The 22707-nt window shown below is 41.1% G+C and overlaps 1 protein-coding gene across 2 annotated transcripts in view; it reads left to right on the top strand.

Moving 5' to 3' along the window:
- The window catches only part of LOC133131104 (zeta-sarcoglycan), a 168115-nt gene extending 148740 nt beyond the window's left edge, over positions 1–19375 (top strand). For both annotated transcript variants that reach the window (XM_061246248.1, XM_061246249.1), the window contains exons 7-8: positions 12386–12509; positions 18982–19375. In XM_061246248.1, the coding sequence (XP_061102232.1) occupies positions 12386–12509; positions 18982–19173 (316 nt within the window). In that variant the 3' untranslated portion in view covers positions 19174–19375. The remainder of the gene's footprint in view (positions 1–12385; positions 12510–18981) is intronic.
- Positions 19376–22707: the final 3332 nt, after the last annotated feature.

Here is a 22707-nt window from a genome sequence, read left to right on the forward strand (position 1 = left end):
ATCTCTTAAGATTTATAATTGATCAAAAGTCTGATCCCACGATTCATCTCCATCCATCCACAGTCACACACACACACACACACACACAGCAACACTTAATGATGCTTGACTTCATGAGTTGGACACTTCAGAATAAAAGAATGTTAGAAAAGGAATAGGCTCAAAGTGGCTGAAATGTTCTTCTGTTCCCACAGTGTGCTGTAGAAATGAAAGGAGGCTGCCTTATAATTAATCAATAGATAGTTATCACAGAGATCAAAGCGCTACATCAATCATCTTTGCTTTTACAGATGTTCACAAGGGACTCCGTTTCTTACACAAGTTTCATTTCTGTCAATTGCTACAAAGTCGAAGTTTATGAATGCATGTAATTATAGGACAGTTAAATGGTGCTTGATGATAAGATGCACATTGGGCATTAATAACAGTATTGCTAATTTTTGGGCTGCAGGATGGCTCATTGGGTTAAGGCACCACGCTGTGCATGGATGAGCCCCGAGTTCCTACAGTGGCATTGCTGACTGAGGCAGGTAGCTGTATATGGGGTGACGCGCAGTTGGTGATTGCGTTGCCCAGGGTACGGGAGGGTTCAGTTGGTTAGGGATCCATGTTTGTCGCTATCTCATCACAAGTAGGGATTTTCTATCTTTGCTGGTCGATCGGGGGTGGACTTATACGAAAGCTGGGTATGAAAGGTCCTCCTCTGCCTCCGGTCAGTAGTCTGCAGTGTACAGTTGTCAAAGCAAGCAGCTGGCAGCACTGCTTGTTTTGAAGGACACCCTTGGGTGTCTGTGCTCTTCCACCTGCAGTGAGGTTTGCGGCATGAACGTGCTTGCATGAGCGCAGTCGCGGACGATTGGTCGTTCCAGATCGGGCTGGGAACTGGGGATGCGCAGAAGTATTGCTTGTTTGTCTATTGTGAGATACTGTTCAACTGGAACTGTTGGTTTCCAGTATCGTTTATAATGCTTTTTAAAAATGAAGTTGTTTACTTGCCAGCAGAAATAATGGAGAAGTGGAACCCACATCCTGTTGCTCTAGTTAATCAGGGGTGTATTTGTACAACTGTGGTAATTCAAGCCATTGTTTCAGCTGAAAGGACATCATGGTTTTGAGAGGAGAAATAATTTCTAGCAATATGACTCACTTACATTTTAAGTTTGTTTATTACAGATAGAAAGAGATTATATGAGCCAATTTATTTTAATTCATTGCGCTTATTGCAAATTGTAAATTGATATAAAACTCCTCTTTGCTATAAAATTTTTATGTAGATGGACAGATCACTGAACTTTTTATGGATATACATGTTCTTTTTTATTCCAACAAATATTTAAGATCAGTGCAACAAAAGTAAAATATTTTATGTTGTCAATAGCAAGTGTTCTCTTCATCAGCTTGGAGGAGAGGCCAGCTCTGTCTTAATGAAAGTGTATTTGACCTCATCTGACCACAGCACCTTCATCCAGTAATAATTTAAATGACCAAACGAGACTAAATGAGCCCAACATGTTTATCTCAATTATATTGTTTATTTTTTTAAAGTATTTTTTCTGCATTGCCTGTCAGAAGTGCCAGTAATCCTGAAGGCCACTGTATATCAGAATTTAGAATTATAATTTTTTTTTCCGATTTGATTAGACATCGGGGGGGGGAAGTATAACCATAGTTTTTTTATTAGTTACATTGTTAATGCTGTGCAAGCAGAAAAAGGTATTTATTGTCCACACTCCACAGAACTGTTAAGCGCACGAATCCTGCCCGCTCAAACTGCACCCAGGTACAGGTTGCTAATGGCAACCTCTTGATCCTTCCTGACATGGGAGATCACAGAGGGCCGTAATGGGCTCTGCGGTGGAGCTGTGACGCAGCGGGTGTGATGCTGGGCTTCGCTCCGCGGCGTCTGGACCGCGCGCGGTGGCGGTGGTGATTGCTGGTTGCGCGATCCTCCGTGTGTCATCACTCAGTTTTGCGCGTTATCGCTCTGTGCTGTTAAAAACACCGGGTCGGACAAACAACAGAGGGGAATAGCTCAATATCCACTTCACAGTGAGGACCAAGGGGCAGAGTCAGGGCTGTTATTCTGTTACACTGCTTACTATTTCTGAGGGGGTTTTAAACGAAAGCCTTAATCGAAACTGTAATTTAAGGCTATATCTGGTCTTCGTTCACTTTTCACTGAGCAAATCTGTTTTCTCTCAGGCTATTTCTATCGATAAATACACTCAGTGAGCACTTTATTAGGTATTTATTAGACTTTTTTTTATTTATTTTTTTTACTTTTTGGTTACTCCTGCTGCTGTAGCCTATCCACTTTAAAGGTTTGACACGTTGTGTGTTCAGAGATGCTCTTCTGCATACCATTGTTGTTATGTGTGATTATTTGCATTACAGTCACCTTCCAGTCTAGCCCTTCTCTACTGACCTCTCTCATTAAGGCTATATTAACAAGATATTCAAACCACCCTGTCTGGCACCAACAATCATTCCGTGATCAAAATCATTTTTGGTCTGAAAAACAGCTGAACATCTGGACCATTTCTGCATGCTTTTATGCCTTTAGTTGCTCCCACATGATTGGCTGATGAAATATTTGCATTAACAAGCTGGTATACAGGTCTACCTAATAAAGTGCTCAGTGAGTGTATATTTTAAATAATAATGAAAGGGCTTGCTTGTTAAAGAAACCCTGCACTTTTTTGTCATGTCACTCTCAGTCCATGAATCAAAAACGCGCTGCTTCTGGTGGGCGTGTTGTAGGATGTTTAGGGAGCTGGCCTCTTAACCGACAGGTTAAGGTCTGATTCCCTGGTGGAACAGCGCTGTCGTACACTTAGCCTGAGTTGCTTCACTATATATCCAGCTGTGTAACTGGGTACTATTTTAAAATGCTGAACGCTGTGTTCTCTCCGGATCAGAGCGTCTGCTAAATGTCTGCAATGCAATGCAATGACTCATGAGAGTAAACTCCTCTCCATTTTGGATCTTCCTACCATGGCTACTAAACATATTTTACCCCACTTTCTCCCTCATTAATTGTTCAATTAAAAGAGCTCATTGTACAGTATAGTAAATCAATCAGATACATTTTAGGCTTTTTTTTTCTTCATGGACTCTTATGTTCATTAGTACTTTATTAGCCGTTGATTTGAATCTAACTAATTGGCTTGGTGTGAAATTAGTCTTGAGTCTAGAGTGTGTTTTGAAAGCTGGTTTCAGAAAGGCTTTTTGCCCTGTCTCTCTGTAAAAGTGGCAAATCATGCTGTTAAAGTAAATGGAACATGTAATGGTGTGATAGAGTCTATTAAGGGCTAATGACGTATGTTATAGTCCTGCAGACAAAATGTAGAAGTCGCCTCATTCAAATTCAAAGTAATACTGCCATTTTAAAAGGATTTCAAACCCCTGAGTAAAGATTCATTTTTAACTTTTGTATTGTTTTTATTGTGTCAAACTGAAAATTATTATTTATTATTATTATTACAGGCATTTAGTAGACACTCTTATCCAGAGCGACGTACAATGAAGTGCAGATAAATGGCCAGTGAGATCAGATATTGCAAATAAACTATTGGCTGGTTTTATTATTCCAGAAACATGTATGATAATACGTATATTGAAAATAAACTGAGTGGTTGCTCTTCAGACCTGAGGCGGAGACCACTGACATGATAGCATAAACCATGGAACGCTTGATTGCCTCAAGGTACAATGTACTCAAATGAAAGTGTTTCCAGTCTTCTATTTTCTTTGGGTCTTGAGGAGCAAGTTATAAATCCATCTAAAACAAATAGAATGTGAATATTTCGCAAAAGCCTTCAGCTCAATCAATGAATGATTATTTTTATAATGAATACTGAGTCAGTGCTGGCCCACTCTCTCAACTTTTAAAAGTCAGCACTGGGAGAAGGTTGGGATGAATGTGGCACCTTCCTGCTTTACATACACATATCATTTTCAAGTGAGTCGCACATTTTATGTGGGGACATTTATGAAGGCCCACCTTGTAAGCTACCTTTAAATCACTCACTCCTTTTCTTCATTTGAATTTCCTCTTGATTTTACTCAATTTGAAAGTTGTAAGAAAGAAAAAAACTTTCAAAGTTTAAAAGCTGAATGTGTTTCCAGGAGCACATTTACTCTCTGATAGGCTGAATTAGTGTCTTCGAACCCGTTTCCAATTTTCTCACTCATCGCCGTAAGGACCTGCTCTTCATTATTCATAAGCTGGCCTCAAGACAATGAAATATTACTTGCGAACGGGATTAATTCCACAAATTGTTTTTCCGCTGCCCCACATACCCACATAACCCCCCCCCCCCCCCACCCCCAAGCCACTGTAGGTTTTCACCACAGCCTGCGTTGCTTGATTAGCTGAAGGCTGTAGCCTTTGTCGTGGCCCTAATACGGACATAATTACTTTGTTGTTGTTGTATACTGTCGTTGCCCCCATAGGGAGACCTGAGCTATCAGACTTAATAGGTTTTTCTCCTCAAAGTTGAGGGGAGAGCTGTTGTCATTGACGACCAGCTAATTCCGCTGGCTAATGCTGGACGTAATGAGATGAAAATTGATCAGACTCCTGGCTGCCGACTCTGAGCAGAGGGAGTCTGCAGTGCCGTCAATATCACCTGCAAATTATTTTTATTTTTGGCATTTTTTCCTGTTGAGATAAGCAGCTGTAAGACATGTTATTAAAAAAACATAATTTAAATTTTCCTTATGTTGCTGAGTAATAGCAGGCGTAAATGGTAATAAGAGGCACCTGGCTAGAGTCTGAATTCCTGGCATGTTAAATCTGGGAGCTTTTAACACCTTTTTGTTTAGTGTGTTCATTAATATGGTTTCTGTTCATTTATATTTAGCTTCAAGCTCCAGTATGTGCTAATTATCATGTAGACAGCTAATAATTTCTCTGAGAAATGTGATTCAGGTTAAATAACACAATAGCTGTAATGTGGACACACTGAGCAATTTTAATTTTCTTTTTCTCTTTTCAAGGATGGGTAATATTTCCCCTCACTAATAACTTTGACCAGACACATCACCTGTGATTGCTGAAACTAAAAACTGCTGCTATTGCTGCTGCTACTACACTGTAAGAAATGATACACAATACCCAATAAAGTTAAGGTAGCTTTACTGTCCTTGCTGTGCGGTGTCAGCTACACAGCAGTATTAACTCTTCGAAAAAGCAGCGCTGCTTGGATAGGCCATTTATTCAAAGAGTAAAACTCAAAAGTACAGTACAAAGAGACATACACATCATTCATTATATCATTGGCTAAATACATTAATATTAAAATTTTGCTAAGGTCAAGACAAAATACAAAGTTGCTAATATAACTGTTAGCATTTGTAGTAGTTTATAAGTTCTTAGTGACAACCAGCCACATCCCTGCCATTCATTCAACAATAACAAATTAGTAAGTTACACATTAAGACAATCGAACAATACAAGACATATACATACTTAGACTCCCAGATGATGCTGTTTTTGAGGGCTGATTTGGAATGAGCAAGCAGTATCATAGTAGCATTCACACAAAAGAGTATTTGGCTTATCTAAGGGAACTGTTATTTGTTTTGGAGTGCTCGAGCGAAGCACTTGGTTCTTGGCTCATTTCTACCAAGAAGGAAAAGGCTACAAAAACTCTCTCAATGTTTTAAACTACCGATTTCCACTGTCAGAAACATTATTAGAAAATGGAAGATAAATGGAACAGTTGGAGTCAAGGCAAGGTCTGGAAGACCAAGAAAGATTTCAGATAGAATGGCCCCAGACCTGGTGAGAAATGCTCAGAAGAACCCACACATCACTGCAAAAGAGCTGCAAAAAAGAGCAGCAAACACAGGTCTAGCTGTTCACAGGACACAGGACACAGGACACAGACCAATACAATACTTTAAACAACAAAGACCTACATGGCAGTGTTGCCAGAAGGAACAACCTCAAAATTAAGTGTCTGAAGTATGCAAAAGAAAACATTGAAAAGCCTGAACCCTTTTGGAACAATGTGCTTTGGACTGACGAAACAAAGTTTTTGGCCATCGCCAAAGAAGGTATGTTTGGAGAAAAAAGGGCGAAGTGCTAGTGGAAGGAAGAATGGATTCCACCAAATATCAAGAAATTTCAGTGGCTCAAATGTCAGATGATCGAAAACATACCTCAAAAATCAACCATGAAGTACCTCCAGGAAAGACTGATGAAGGTTTTGGAATGGCCACCACAGTCCCCAGACTTGAATATTATTGAGAATCTGTGAAGAGATTTCAAACAAGTAAAACTGTCTCACCTCATTGACAATATTTGTCTCATTTACCAAATAGTAGAAATACAAGTTTAAGTCTAAATATGAGACTAAAATACTTATATAATGACTTTATATATTTCTCCACATGACTTGAGTTTGACACGTTTTTGCCCTATGTGTTGCTTTGAAAATATTTCTGAATTACAGGAGTAACACCAAACAGAAATTCAGCTTATAGACAGTATCCATTATTTGTTGTGAGCACCTGTTATTTATTCTTTCTAAAAGCAGGCATTGTGGTGTGTATCCTCCCAGGTCTGGGTGAATTTGTGCTGACAGTTTTGGTTCTCGCGCGTTTGTAAAGAGCCCCCTGAGGTCGTACCACGGAAAGGATTTTGTGGGGGTTTTTTTCAATCGGATCAGCTCTCCGTATTTCATCCAAGTTTTCTGCACAGAGAGCATGGCATCCTGGGATTTTAGCACTACTTGGCATTCTGGAACAGCATGACTGATTTATAGAGGAAAGGCGGAATCTGAGACCATCTGAGATGGGGCCGGTGACAGGGACAGGGCCGGGGGTGACACTGCTCTCTCATGTCAGTGTGCTCACCACAGTGGACCCATTCCTATACCGCCATATGCCAGAGGCAGTGCTTCTGGACCGAATCCTCAGCAGGTCGAGGATGTTTGGCACTCCTCAGTCTAAACCCACAAAGAATAAAATAAATGATTGTTTCCCCCAGCAGGTCAGTTTAAAGCACAGAGAGCTGAAATATGGAGTATGGATGTTGTGGGTATGAGTATATAAATAAGGAGTATGGATGTTGTGGGTATGAGTGCATACATAAGGACTATGGATGCTGTGGGTATGAGTGAATAAATAAGGAATATGAATGTTGTGGCATGCAAACATAAAAAAGAAGAGTCTCATTTTACTCCAATGAACCAGTGTCCATTGTCACATAAATGCATACATTCAATAAAACAGAATAGTTTCAGTAAGTAGGTTCATGATATTTGGCATGCCGACTTTGCCTTTAGACTTTGCCTGGAGCATAACTGACAGGTCACAGATAATGGTCATTATGTCCTCTCCAGCCCTATTGAACTCTGAAAGTTTCATTTGAATCTAACTGGTTTTAACAGCAGGACCCTCCAATCACAAGGCGAGTGGTTAAACCTCCTTTCATTATTCATTAATCATCAGTTTTTTTTTAATGGTTTTGGAGTCACTGCTTTCAATTACCAGTATACATTGTTACATCAACATTAGAACATTCTAATCACATTCCCATATGGATTTACAAGATGAAGTGTAAATCCACACAAAATGTAAATACTGGAATCCCACTTTGTAAATTCATCTCCAGTAGTGATAAGAACTGGTTTGTCTTCCCCAGACTGTTGTGGGACTGGTAATCTGTAATGTGTACATGGGGAACAGTCCTTTTGAGTGGGCAGGTCTTAAACTAACTGAAGCATTTGGCAAGGCCAGATTCTTACATTATCATCCTCTCCAAACTCAAGGCACACCTTCTGTTGACAACATATTAAGAACATCTGCTCTACTTTGCCAGATAAACAAGAACCGTGAAGGAAGGTTTTCATCAGAGCATTCTTTAAATCATAACAGATTGGTGGTTCTCCAGTTGATAAGGATGAATGGAAGCTTATTGAGCCATCAAGCGCATTCCTCTACCTATTTAGCATGACCAGGTCTGCATGGATAAAATTTTGATTAACAGGCATTTTCTAACTACAAGATTAATGCTGATGGTGTTCTCTGGGAAAGCATCACATTGACACATTTCAACACTAGAATCTGCGTTTAGTGAGACTGAGAAATTGAAAGTGCATTCGGCTTTTTTTTTTGTGCCCTCCCCAGGCAACTCCACACACACACACACACACACACACACACACACACACACGCACATGCACACACACACTGAGGGTGCAATTGTATAGATTTATTTGCTGACCACCAATTGAGGGTGGAACAGTTCAATTTCAGAGGAGGGTGTGAACCTTTTGCAGAAATGAGGGGGCAATCCACTTTGGGTTACATAAAAAACCCCGGCGAACGAATACCCAGTGTATTCAGATACACCTCACAGAAAAAAAGAGTTCCTGTCTGACTCCCCCACACCCTGCTGACGAGGTGATAATGGAACGACCCGACGAAGGGGCAGAAAGCTGGAAGATTGATTTCTTTTACAGCGGCACTAATTTAGAGAGCCCATGGGCGGCACCTGACATCCCATTTGCCGATGGCCTTGACACGCTCCTCACAGCGCCACCGGGAAAGGAGCCGCAGAGAGACGCCGCTTTCACCACGCTGTCTTGGAAGAGCCGTTTTATTCCATGTGTGTGTGTGCGCTTTCGTATGTGCGTGCATACATGTGTATGTGTGTGTGTCTGTGCGTGCACATGTGAGCGCATGTGTGTGTTTGCATACATGCACATGTGCACACGTATGTGGGTGCGTATAGGCCTGTGTGCATACGTATGTGCGTGCGTGTGCGTATGTGCATGTGTATGTGTGTGTGTGTGTGTCGCTCTGTCCTCTGCTTTACATTCTTCCTGATGAATGCAGGAGGAGTGTTCGCATTTCTTGTGAGATGAAGTACAGATGCTGGGAAGAGACACATCTCTGCCTAAAGAAGCATCCCCCCTACCCCCACCCCAGTGTGACCATTCATGTTTCACGGTTTCACGTGTCTGTGTGCTAAGCTTTGGTTATTTGTGAGTCAAACTCAAGGACAAATGTTGATTACATCCAGGGACGTTGTGTTTTTTTTCTTCATGTTGTGATGGAGGAAAACAGAGGGGAGGTGGTGAGTGCAGATGCAAATTGCAATGACAAACCGTCAGCTCCAGTGTAATTGTTTGGGCTTAAAGGTGATCCTTAATTAATAATAATTTGTATTGTATGTTATTTTTTGGGGTGGGGGGCAGAGTGCATTCTGATGGCTGTAAGAGCATCAGCTCCAGAACACATGAAGGCCATTGCTCTCCTGCTGCCTTTCAGTATTGATTAAATTATCAATGATGGTCCACGGTGCATGAAATTACTTATTTAAAGAAAATATATTATTTATTTTTCCAGGATTAGACTGCCATTAGCCATTTTCAGAGCCACATTTCATGGTAGACGGGTGGCCAAAAAGTCATTCTGACCGACACAAGGATTTGTCAAGAAGTTACGGTTTATGGATTATCGGGCTGCTCGCACAGGAAGTCACAAAAGAGCGCCGGCTTGCAGTGCACCTGCTGCCTCACGCTTATTTTACACCCCGCTGCCAATCAGATTTAAGCACCTGACATTACAAATGCAGCAATTCCTCTTCAGCGGATCCTTCAGTGGAACCGAAGAAATCTCTGATACACAATCGCTCAGATAAAAACTGTCTGACTTACTTTTCACCCCACTAGAGAATCCCTTCAGTTTTACAGCTACTTTTTTTGAAACAGGTAAAAGGTTTTTTTTTTTTTGGAAATTCATGAAGCAATTTTAGTGCTATCCATGTGCCATTTCAAAGCACTCGCAAAATGCAGCTTTAAAATGCCAAACTCCATCATTCCATCATTCTGCGAATTTGGGAAAGTCTTAATCAAGCCACCTGACAATGTTACTGTGAAGCCTCTTGGATTCCTCAAATTGTATTACAGGATATTTTTATACACTTCAGTTTCACTATGTAGAATGTATGTATTTTAATACACCACAATGTATTAAAATACCCTTTGATAAAAGCCGAGAATCTGTACTTTAACCACATTATATATTATAATGATTCTGATTCATGCACAAAGTATTGTTATATAGTCCTAATAACACAATAACGTAAAGAAAATCGGCACATGGGGAGGCATTAAATGAAGGAGACACAGATTGCGAGTACATTTTCTTGTGGGAAAAAAAATTGACTTTGGTATTTTTACCACAATTATACCATTGACTTTATGTTGAAAATGAGTTTGAATGACCTATACTGGGGCCAACCGTCATGGCGCTAGAGAGCACAGTCTCTCAGCATGACCAGGGCATGAGCATCAAAAAACAAGCTTGATATAGACAGTGAGAGACAGTGAGAGAGAGAGAGAGAGAGAGAGAGGGAGAGAGGGAGAGAGAGTGAGAGGGAGAGAGAGAGATGTCAGTAATCATGAACCCAATCATGAGAGTGGTAAATGATGTGCTTCACTGACATTAGCAAAGGCACTTGTGTTTATTTTTTGTTTAGTTCCTTTTCTCGTAGACAGTTCATACAAGAGATAACTATGCAACACGGAATTTCAGAAATATAGGCTCTCTCCTAAACATACTTTGTGAACTACAGTTAACAGAGACCAATGTCGCAGCCTTTGATATGAGCCTGCAACCCCTGTAATCCAATCAGTGGATTCAAACCATGACTTTCCACTGAGCCAGTCCATGGATCTGAGAGTTCAGTTAATATTCTCACTGCTGTGACACAACTTTCAGGATACATTTTTTTTCCTTAGGGGAGAATATATCAACAGGGTAATCCGCATACACTCACCGGATATCTCAGCTATGGTGCAAGGAGAAATCTCTGATCAAAAACTGCAAATGAAAAGAATGCCACATTTGAACAATTTCATTTTCAGGTTTTTATTGGTATTTTTGGCAGCCTATTCACCCGTTCTGTTTAAATTGCATCAGCATCCTGTCCTTGCTCTTCTGTGCTGTCTCTAGGCGTCTGCATAGAAATTTTATCAAATCTTTAAAAAAGAAACAGGTTTTGTGTTGATTCATTGTTTTACTTATCTTTTCACAGGAACAAATAGCGTTCTGCATAATATTTCCCACTGTGATGCTGAAGGTCATATCTGATGTCATTGTTGTGAGGCAAATGAACAAACCCAGCCAGACTGGAATAATGAATACAACTGATAAGACAGACAGTAGAAAAATAAAAAATAAAAAATCTCACTATTGCAGAGTCTACCTTTGTGGATGTAGAAGTAGAATATTTATTTTAAAAGTAAACAGGCAGTTTACAGACAGGTCATACAATATACTATGGAATATAAGGCAGATCACGGATGAAATAAATCCTGCGGGGAGATTTGTGTTTTAGCGTGGATGCACGGGCGAGGGGAAGGCCATTCATTGGCTGCATTTCTTAGAGCCAATTAAAATGTTTTTGACTGTCTACAGAGTCAGGCCCTACAGAGAGCTAATGTTAATGAGCACACAGGGCTTACATAGCTTAGCTAGCAATGATTGGAAATATGGAATTAAATTATTGTAAATATGGTTTACCTTAAATATAACAAACATTTGCTGTAATTGTAGCTAGCTTATATAAGTATAAGCACACCCACAGGACAGATGACCCAGCTAGCTCAATCTAACGTTAGCAACAGCCTGCTCATTCCAGTCACTGAATGTTGGGCAGTTCATAATGTCACCAATGTTTTGCCTTTGAATGACATTTATGACCCTGTACATCAATCATAAAGATCAAGTGCATTTGATCAAGATCGCGCGTGATCCAACCTGGCCCAACCGTGGAGCCATGCCTGGGGCTAATTAACTAATTAAATGTATGATTCAGCAGCGTAGATAATATTCTAGGTAATGGTGGGGACCGTTCTGCGGTTGTAGCAGAGGTCCTGTTAATTAATTATGTCTATGTGTGTTTGTGCATGCATGTATGTATGTACGTGTATCTGTGTGGTGATGGCAAAATTAAAATAACTGTATATCCATATTATCCAATATTACCCTAAAGGTACAGTAGGCATACTTCAGATGACAGAACTGTGCAGTGCACAAACAAAGCTCATCCCATCTCTTCTCTCGTCAGTCCCAGTGACCTGTTATCATACCGGAAAGGAGAGTTAATGATTTGTCTTCTGTTTCAAAGAACCTCTTCCTTGTGACATCGGAAAAGAAACTGCAGTCACAAATATTGTACTTGATTGGAATGTTCTTAAGTGAAAGTGAACATTTGAATGTTGATGTACCAATCACTACTGGTAATTGAAAGCAATGGAGTTCCAGAACATTGACTTAGAATGTTGAAAAAACATTCCAAAAAGCATACTCTTCAAAGGGTTAATCACTCCTGGCTCTCAGCCTGTTGATGCTCACCTTGCAGGCTGGAGTCACCAACCAGGACCCTTGTGATGGAGGCCCCCAAGGGGGTGGAGATCAGTGCGGATGTGGGGGACCTTAAAGCCACCTGCCGAAAAGACCTGCTGATGCAGTCCACAGAGGGAGAGGTGAGCTCACTGCTTATTAACAACTAAATGGCGCATCAATCACAATAACCTTGTCCTTTTTTTTAGCTGACTTTGCTTAATTGAAGGAGGCATGGGCATCGGTGAAGCACAGAGCTCATCCGGTTGGTGGTGTGGTGTCCACATTCTGGTACCTCGGTCAATGTGAGACTGACCTTCTATATTCATGGAGAAGCTGAAAGTGAGAATATTGCCTTTTTATGGAAAGCTATTCTGGTTCTGCTTTTTACATTGACATCCACTAACTAGGAATAGGAAATGTATAGGAATACATTTTATTTGAAATGCACGTTCCTTTCCTCAAAGCAGTTCATAGAATCATACATGGTGACATGGATGCAAATACAGAAAATAAATGACTGGGAGAAAATGCATTATGATACAGCGGTAAAAATAGCAGTCGTCATACTCAAGGTCAACAGAATGCAAGCTTGTTTAAAGTGGGTCTCTAAATGTGATGTGAAAGCATTTCTGACAGGGCAATTGGGGGGTGTTCAGCTTAAGTATTGAAAGTCTGCTGCCTTACTTCACATATGAATCTTGCCAGTACCAATACCACACTGCAGCGCTCCCAAAACTGATTCTAGCGGGTAGGGAGGGATACAGCCTAGACTCACAGCCTCATCGGTTCTTTTGAGCAGTGTAACAGGTTGCACACGGAGCCACTTCACCCAGTGTCTGTTAAATCAGAGCAGGATGGACTGGTGCAGAAATATAAATGTTTCTGAGCAGTCACAACACATCAGGGTCGGTTAGCGCTCAAGGTTGTCGTGTGACATTGATTCTCCCTCAGCTCAAATTTGTGAGCGTGTAGTTGTGTAGCTTCCGTGCTCCAGGCCCAGCCAGGCTTCAGTAACTGGAGGGGGTATTTAATTAACTTCCAAGCGGTTGAGCAATACATCATTGTGTCTGTCACTCGGCTACGGAAAAAGGAGGGAAAGAAAAGAGCGCTTCACACTCGGAGCATCAGAGATAGCGGGAGCCTGCCTTCAGCACAGACAAAGCCCCTTCAATTAACATTGGATCTGACACAAAGTTATGGTGCCATTTGACAGGGAATTGTCACAGTGAAAATTAAATATATACCATGAAGTGTGTTTTTCTCCCCACCTCCTCATGCTCCTGGCCTGAAGACCAACATTGCCCCTCCCCCACCACCTTATTTTTTGTCCATTGTTAATCTTCCTGTTGATGAAATGCATCAATTGTTTTGAATTACCCCTAAAACAACTGTTGTAATTAAACCTGCAAGCAGAGTTGAAGGGGGCCAAGCAGTCCAGAAGGGCAGGGTCGGCATGACATCAATTTTTTCCCACATCCTCAGGAATGCATCTTGAATCCAGGTACTAAGTTTGGTATCATCACATCAAAGCGTTGCTGAGATATGCCCTCACTTCCTGTTTGGTATCTTCACAGCCGATTTTGATTAAAATACGGCTAAAAAGCATAAATTTACCTCCAAATTTGACCTATTGCCGGAGCTAGAGAGCTGAAAGTGGCGATCTTGGTGAAAAGGATCATTTCACTGTCCCCAATCTGGGTGCCAAACTTCAAAACATTTGACTATACAGGTCATAGGCACCCAAGCCAGAAGATGATGATGATGATGAATAATAAGAAAAGGTAGAAACACACTGTGTGCCTACGAAGCTTCGCTGCTTGGCCCCCAATTATGTGAGAATATGACATAAGTTCTCACCTGTGGCTCTTCCGGAACAATGGCAGTCCTGGTGAAGCAATGACATTTTATCTCAAAGGGCTTTTTTTCCCTGTAAAGGATTAAAGGATAAAGGTGTGAGAGACTGGGGAAATGAAAATTGATTTCTTAAAAAAAATTTTAACACTGAATGTGTGGTATGATAAGACTTGTTACTTTTGAGCCCTTAACCAGACCAAACTCAATGGTTATTTCTGGTTGAAGTGTCTTCCCTAATCAGTAGGAGAAGTGAATTTTATTAACTTCTGTGATATAAACTCTTGATATTCATGTATTATTTACTTTCAAATGTGTTGTTGTTGTCAGGGTTGCCAGCATCAGTCAACTGGATGGAATGAGATTTTCATTTTTAAACTGCCTCGCGCGCATACACCTACATGTCTCAAGCACATTGTTGTCTTAGTTTAGGAACATTTCAAGAATTTTGACAAATGAGAGAATCAACACTGAAATAGATCAGAGACACGGGCGCCTCCAGGGATCTAAAAAATCCTTTGCAATAATATTTTTTGGGGGCCCCTATCAGTCTGGGATTCATGCAAAATCTTTCCTCACTTACGGTGCCCCTGTCTGGCGATGAATGTATGACTTTGATGTGGTGATTTTGTGCTGCTGGAAAGTAAAAGTGGTCTGTGAAGTGATCTAAAGGATCTGTGAATAATCTCTATCTGGCAGGAGATTTCTTGAGGGAATGTGAGTTTAGGTCTAAAAACATAATTATCTCGCCAGATACAAGAGACTTGTATGTTGTCGTTCTTCTTCTTCTTCTTCTTCTTCTTCTTCTGATCACTATTAGTATCTAGCCATCTGTCTCCACCCGTCCATTATCTAGCCTGCTTATTTCTGCTTTATCCCAGCATGCATTGGGGCTTAAAAATACACCATGGACAGGTTGCCGATCCATAGGGCGCACACACACCATTGACTGACTCACCCCTACGGGCAATTTCATTATGATAGAATTATTTTATACGGCACCTTTGATGGGCTTCAAAGTTTAACCTTTAATCTGTGAAATGTTTTTTCTCAGCTTCATGAAGCCTGCAGCTGACATTGACAGGACACTTGAGTCAGTTCACTAAGTTATGGGAGAGCAGAAAAAGCTAGTATATGTTTGTTTTAGGGGTAGCATACAGTAACTGGTACTGAACCATATGTTATCAGTCTCGATGTGCTGTGAGTTCACCACATTTGTAGTCAGGTTCACATCTCAGCCCAAGGAGGTGATATCATCCTCATGTCCTGAACTTATGTGTTATGCACACCCCTCTTTTAACATAAACAGTATGGATTGAGTGCCCCGTTAGTGTTCTCAAAGAATCAACTCATCTTAAAATCACATTAGTGCATTTTGTTTTTGTACCATGACTCATCAGTCATGCGTGAAAATGAGTGTGCTAATTATGTACTCTGGTATTTTCATAAAATGTCAATGAATCAGCTAAATGAATGTTTTGCAGACAAAATGAGACAGGCATTTGATTGAACAAGCTCCAAAATTCTGTTTGGCTGTCTTAATTAAAAAAAGCAAAGCGGTTGTCCGTGTGTGGCCTCCTTTTCCGAAGAGTATTACTCCACCTGTGATGATATACCTGAGCTGAAACCTGAGAACAGGGTGCTTATTGAAACCCAGAATTACCATTTTCTGGTGATTCTACAGGATGTCTGGAATTATATCTATAAAAATCAACAGTCAGGAGTAAAGATTCAGTTCATCAGTACACTGGTACAGTAAAACCCAATTTTCATTTTATACCCCCATTATATCCTCCTAAGACCTGATAATTCATTTTTGAACATGACTAGGGTCTTAATTTAAAGAACTGTATTTGATGATGCTGAAACCTACACTACATTCAATAAAATATAACAAGTAATACTTTTAAAATATTTTCACAGCAACATGTTTTTCTCATCCAGGACACTTATGTGTTGTTATGGCAGAACAATTAAATACTTAAATTACATTTCTGCTGGGATTGGAGAAAATTAGCCATTACATACACCATCCAACTTCTACACAATGGCAAGTAAACAATTTAAAGTAGAAATGCACCTTCCCTATCTTCATTCCTACACAAAGACACCGAGATTTGAGCGAGCATTATGCTTTCACTTTCTCTGCAGGGTGTTTGGAGAGTCTGAGTGCAATTTGGGATCATGGTATAATTTTATTTCCTCTACAGCACTTTCCTTAACTATGGCATTTTTGCTTTATTGCAGGTAGGAGTGAAATTGTTCTGCTTTATGGAAGAATGCAGTAAAGTAAACAGGAAATTATAGATTTTTTTTCGGTTTAACTGTCACATTCTATTATCATGCATTCTACTATTGCATTTACGGAATAATAATAGTGCCAGAGTGCCAGAGCTAACCGTGGCCTGGCCCTGGAGACGCACAGGAGGGTTTTCTTCCTCCTCCTCCTCCTCCTCCTCCTCCTCCTCACACATCAGGGACCCGGGTGGCTGCAGTTTACCTGCAGAAGCTACACGTGTACCGCAGTCCCCCGAAGGAGTGACAGTGATGACATTCTGCAGCTCGGAGGGCAGACCGCGCCCGCTCCATCTGCTCCAATTAAAACCTAACATTAAAACTCGGTCCCATGGAGAGGGACCCGGGAAAGCGCTCCTGTTCCACCACGTCACCCTTACATCTTCCTCCTCCTCCTCCTCCTCCTCTTCCGGGTGTGTTGGGAGAAATCATCCATGAAAAATGTTTTGACCGGCCATAATTACCAGTCCCCCTCGTTCAGAGGAACAGGGCCGCATAACATAATCTGAAGGCATCAGCCAGGCGCACGGTGACAGAGACTAATGCTCGGAGACACTTTCATTTGGGATGTGTCTCAGCTCTTTTACGTTCTCAGCCTGGCTGTGCTCCCCCACCGCCTTTTAAACACACGGAGGCCGGCTGTGGCATCCCGCCGCCTAATCTCTCAGTGCCGAAGAGGACAGAATTGGAAAATCCTGCCGAGACGCTGCAGCCTCCTGGTTAGCCGGCGTAACCGAGATGTCACGATTCCCTTCCTCCGCGGCGCCTGGTGGTTAGGCGCTAACTGAAAGGTTATCTCTGTGGCAGTGTTGATCTTGCGTGTACGCCGCTAATGTAGCATCTGTCTCCGCTCGTGATCCGGTGTTCAAGTAACACCCTGGGATATCCGCTGTTTAGCCCACAGATCTCTGACTGTTATCAACACCTATCAGAGAGAGCGTTGTGCAGCAGGGCTGTCTACTGAAATACCTGACTGAAAGTGCACCCATGGTGCATCTGTGTTCAAGTGTAAAATGCAAAAGAAAAAGCAACAAAACAAGTATAATCCAGCCTTAAGCTTTAGTCAGAAAAATGACTTGGTGTGCATATTCTGTGAGTAATTTTTTGCTAATTTCACACATCGCAGCATTTTAAGAACATTCCCAATCAAAGTGCTAATTTGAGGTCAGGGAGTCGGAGTGGGATTGCAGGAGGGGGGGTGGCCGCTGAAAGTATTCGCTGTGTGGTTTCTGCCTCATATCAGCAGTCTGTGGTATGAAAGAGAAAAGGAGAAATGGCTGAGAACGTTACAATAGGTGTCTCTTATGATTTATTGTGCTGCCAGAGTTGTCTCCTGCTTGTATGTGTTGTGTTTGTGAAGATATGCCTTGTCAGGTAAGAAGATAGCATTACTTACGTTAATTGGTTCCCTCCTGTTGGCATATCTGCCTCCTGTTCTCCTCATTTCTTATCTCTTTTTATCCCCGAGATGGAACATGAATAATGTGTAGGCCACTTGATGAGATTAATTCACAGCTTCAGAAGCGCAAAGCTAGCAGAAGTTGATGCACTTAAAAAGGAAAAAATACATGGCTTTTATAGAATCAAGTTCATCTTCCATCCTCACCCTGTCTTAAATATGCTGGTAAAAATATGTGCATGTATATTCCTAAATTATTTCTTTTTCTTGGTTGGCACGCGTGTGTGTGGGTATGTGTATGTGGAACACCTGATAAACAGCGTACACTGTGACAAAAGGCTTAATAAGCAGCTGTGGGTATTTCATAGGCAATTCACTTTCCCCCAGCAGTTGGACCGTGAAAAATAAAAATGGTCGGTTGTGGCGCTGAGGTATTTCCACTTCAGAACAGCCAGTGCGGGGCTGCATATGATATCAACAATTATAATGGCTTCGCCCCAATCCACGCAGCTGATCAATGAGTGACTTAGCCCAGGCAGGATCCGTGAGGGCCCGCCATAATGGATTCTCACTCCAAAAGCCGCCACCGTGAATCGAAATGGATTTAGGATGTGCTGCTTATACCCACTGATTTCATTTTTATGTGTCAGCATTCATATTCAATATTTTGTGTCCAGCCCCCTCCCCACACACATGATTTTCTCCACCAGCTGCTACTATGAATTCAGATGGATTTAAAAAAAATGATATGCTGTTTAAGCTTACCGATTTCATTTTTATGTGTCAGCTTTCATATTCAATGTTTTGTATCTAGGCCCCCCCCCACACTCACACACATCCACACATATGAATCACTCTTGCAGATGACCCATGCCTGCCCAAACTCGGGGTAGTCATGGCAACTAGCATGGTTCTTAAATAGCTAAAGTAGAGCCTTTCTCTTTTTTTCCATACCTGGACATTGTGCACTGTCCAGTGGGAGGGGGAATCATGACTGTGAGTTAACAATACGGCAGTGGAATAAGATTTGATGTATTCCTTTGTCTCCTCCTCTCCTTCTCCTGCAGATATTTCTGAACGCGAACACAATCCGACTGGGGAACATCCCGCACGGCACCCCGGCCAGCCCTCTCGGGCCCACCTACCCCAAACTGACTGTGTTCGAGCTGTGCGTGTGTCCCAGCGGGAAGCTCTACCTGTCTCCAGCCGGGACCGGCTCCACCTGCCACACCACCAGCAACGTCTGTCTGTGGAGCTGAAGGCAGGCTCGGCTCCTCCACCAGAAAAGCCTTTGGTACTGTACTGTCCTACCCCGGGCCCTTCCACCTGTCCCTATTAACCCCCGAAACCACCCCCCTCCACCCGTCCCAATCCAAAATCAGGAATCGCAGAAAGGCTACCGAGGCCTCTTCCTTCTTTCCGGAACGTACTGGAGCAAAAACAGAGCCTCTTTTTATTTTTATAGACGAACTTGGAATAAAAGATGCTTTGGAGGGTGGGGGGCGAGGGGGGGAGGGTGGGGACACAAACCTGGAGGAAGGAGAGGTGTGCACACGGAGTGTCTGGAGGTCCCGTATGAACTGTCTACGAGAAAAGGAACTAAACAAAAAATAAACACAGGTGCCTTTGCTAATGTCAGTGAAGCACATAATTTACGGCATATACCACTCTCATGATTGGGTTCATGATTACTGACGTCTCTCACTCTTTCCCTCTCTCTCTATCTCTCACTCCTACTCTATCTCTCTCTCTTTCTGTGTCTCTTTCTCTCTCTCTCTCTGTCTGCATAAGGACTGATTTTTTTTCCACCAATTCCCTTTCTCTTCCCCAGAATGAAATCCACATACTTCTTTTACAGTATGCATTTCTTTACTGTTTTACTAAAAAGCACAACTTATGCCATGTATATAAAAATCCAAATAAATGATAAAAAAGTTTAAAAATATACAGGTTTTTAAAGATTCTGTATCTGAGAATGCTCAACAGTACTTTATAATATTTAGTTACCACAGTCATGTATATTTTTATGTGTTTGCTTTGAGGGTTCAAAGTATTCCCAATCAATCTTTTTCTACAATTCATATATTATGTATTGTGTAAAAATACCTTTAACGTTATTTGCTGGGAGCCTACTAAAAGTGATTCTGTTGAACCCAAGAACAGGCAGCATTGCCTGTAGAACAGGCACAATTTTCCTTGCATATTTTCCTCTGCCCTCAATTAAAAATTAATGAATCATATAATTTGTTAACTCCATTAGACACAATAAAATTGGTCATTTATACAGTGAATGAAGGTGAATATTTTGCTTTGTCAATAGTGTTTCAAACAGTGTGTCAGGCTTCAGTGCAGAACTGAACTGTAATCGAAAACTAGGAAGATCAAACAATAAAACACAGGGCCCTTTGGCTCCTGTGCTGTTCCACTGCAAACACACTCTGTCCAAATGGTCCTGATGCTGTGTCTGCGTGGTTGCTGGTGTGGCTTTCTTTAACGGCACACACATACTGTCTCTGGTTTGATTTAGACTTCTGACCTGTGAAATCTGCCAGCCATGTTGCAAGCGTGCGGTTTTCATTAACGGTAGTGATTTTCACCTCTGGTATGCACAAAAACCACAGGGTTCTGCTCGCTAGTAGAGAGTGATACGAAACGATCAATTCAATTGAACTTCCATAATAGTGGAAGCAGTTGTTTTTGGAATTTATTAGGATTTCCCTGGTACAAAACCTGACATTGAGCACTGCCTGAATTAATGAACGCTTTGAACTCTGCCAACACCCTTCAACTGAATCGACCCCATTGTTCAGCTGCCATAGCTAACAGTGAGCACATACAGTAGACTGCTCTTCTGTACACAGGAAAGACACATATAGCCTGTATTCTCATTTTGACAAAGTCGCTCTCACACGAAAGCACTGCATGCACGACAGCTCTGTTTCTGATCTCTGTTGTGCTCAGCTTTACTGCTATTGTTTATGTACGTATGTACTGTTGTAAATATCGTATTTTACAATTAATAGAAAATATATTTTCTTAAAATTCTATGCAATGTATTTGTAAGATTACTGTAAGATGGCAATATTATCAAAATTACAGAAGCTGTGCTTTTCTTTTGCTTCTCTTGTTTTATGTACTTCCCCCACCCCTGCCATATCTGCAGGATAGAGTAAAGGTTAAGCAGGGCTCAAGCAATTTGATCAACACTAAAACAGCCAGTCTTTTGCCTGATAAAATGGCCTGAAGATGGATTTCAAAAGAAAAGACAAAATGCAAGATATCTGGTTCACATAATTTATTTAAGATGAAGAAACATAGATTCGGTCATACACATATTTTTGGGGAGATACAGTATTAACTATTCAACTTGCACAATAGCTCCCTTATCAGAAGCATTTCCGATTGCGACTGATTCCGCGACCGATTCCGATCTTTAACCTATGAGCAAAACACTTGCCCTTTTCCTGCAATCGTACCATTTTTTTCTGAGGCAATGCATTGGAAACATAGAGCGTAAAATAATGTGATTACACCGGGACTCACATTTCCCCAGAAAAGCATAATTCATAATGAAATATCTAGTGCCAATGACATCACAAGCTCAGCATGCCCACTTCCGATCCTAACCTATGCCCAAACTCTTGTGTACAGGTGAAAACACACACTGACATGGGAACAATGTGAGACACTGTGAAATGGCACAACAAACATAATGAAAAGGTCTCTACAATCTGAACCGTTGGAATAGTAATAGTGATGAGTCACACGGTCACGGTTTGTGAAAGAGGAAAGTGAAAGTGGCTGTTCTGGTGTTCTCAAAATTTTTAGTTTTGTATTAAAAAAAGAAGCCAAAAACAAGAAAAAGAGAAAAGAAAAACAGTCACAGATGGTTGTGAAATCACCCACTGCTAAAACAAATGTTATTTTGGTATGGGATTATAGGTAATTGCAGTGGTTTATGTGATGTTGGTTATATGCAACATGTGTTGCTGTTTGTGGTGACACTTATCATTATTTCTGTTTCGTATGGGAAAAGTCACTTTTTTGACATTGAGTACCTTAGACATTGTGTTGACATTGTTTAAAGTGTGACATGCACTGTATTTCAAATAAACAGAATATTTATGAATAAAAACCTAACTAACAAAGCTATAACATAATATAGTATAGCAAGTTCAGGTAAAATCAATTGTGATCCAGTGACTTTCCACAGGTGAGTAAAATTTGAACAATTTTTTGCTTCTCAGGATAACAGCAAATTCCGACATGGAAAGGTAAGGTTGTGCCTCCCAGATAATAGTAGTTATAAAAAACTGAATTAAATCCTCAGTGTGGCAAGCGATAAAAAGTCCAGTGTTAAATCAACTCTGACAGAGCACATATGGCCCGATTGGACTCATGTGTAATCTGTCAGAGCTGCATTAACACTGGACATTTTACTGTGTAGTGTTGACTGAGTGCCTTTGTGGCCACCTGTAATTGGCCATAGCCTTGCCCAGAGGTAGAGAAATGCGATAGGTTATTCCTTGCTTCATCATGATATAGTGGCTTCTGTGGCCAGTTGGCACTCCACTACACTCTCCAAAACCTGAGAGGATTTCTTCAGCTTTGAGAAATTCAAGAATATCACAGCGATGTTTACAACAAGTGAGAAGTGGTGTGCCTGTAAGGTTTTGTGTATTTGGTGTTAATTGTGCTTATTTTCAAGTAAAAATTCATCAAGGTGATTTTGTATTCAAGGCAAGCAATAATGCAGTTACTATCTATTAGCAGTGGAATAGCATTGTAATACA

This window comes from Conger conger, chromosome 6 (assembly GCF_963514075.1).
Source record: "Conger conger chromosome 6, fConCon1.1, whole genome shotgun sequence".
NCBI classification, from domain to species: domain Eukaryota; kingdom Metazoa; phylum Chordata; class Actinopteri; order Anguilliformes; family Congridae; genus Conger; species Conger conger.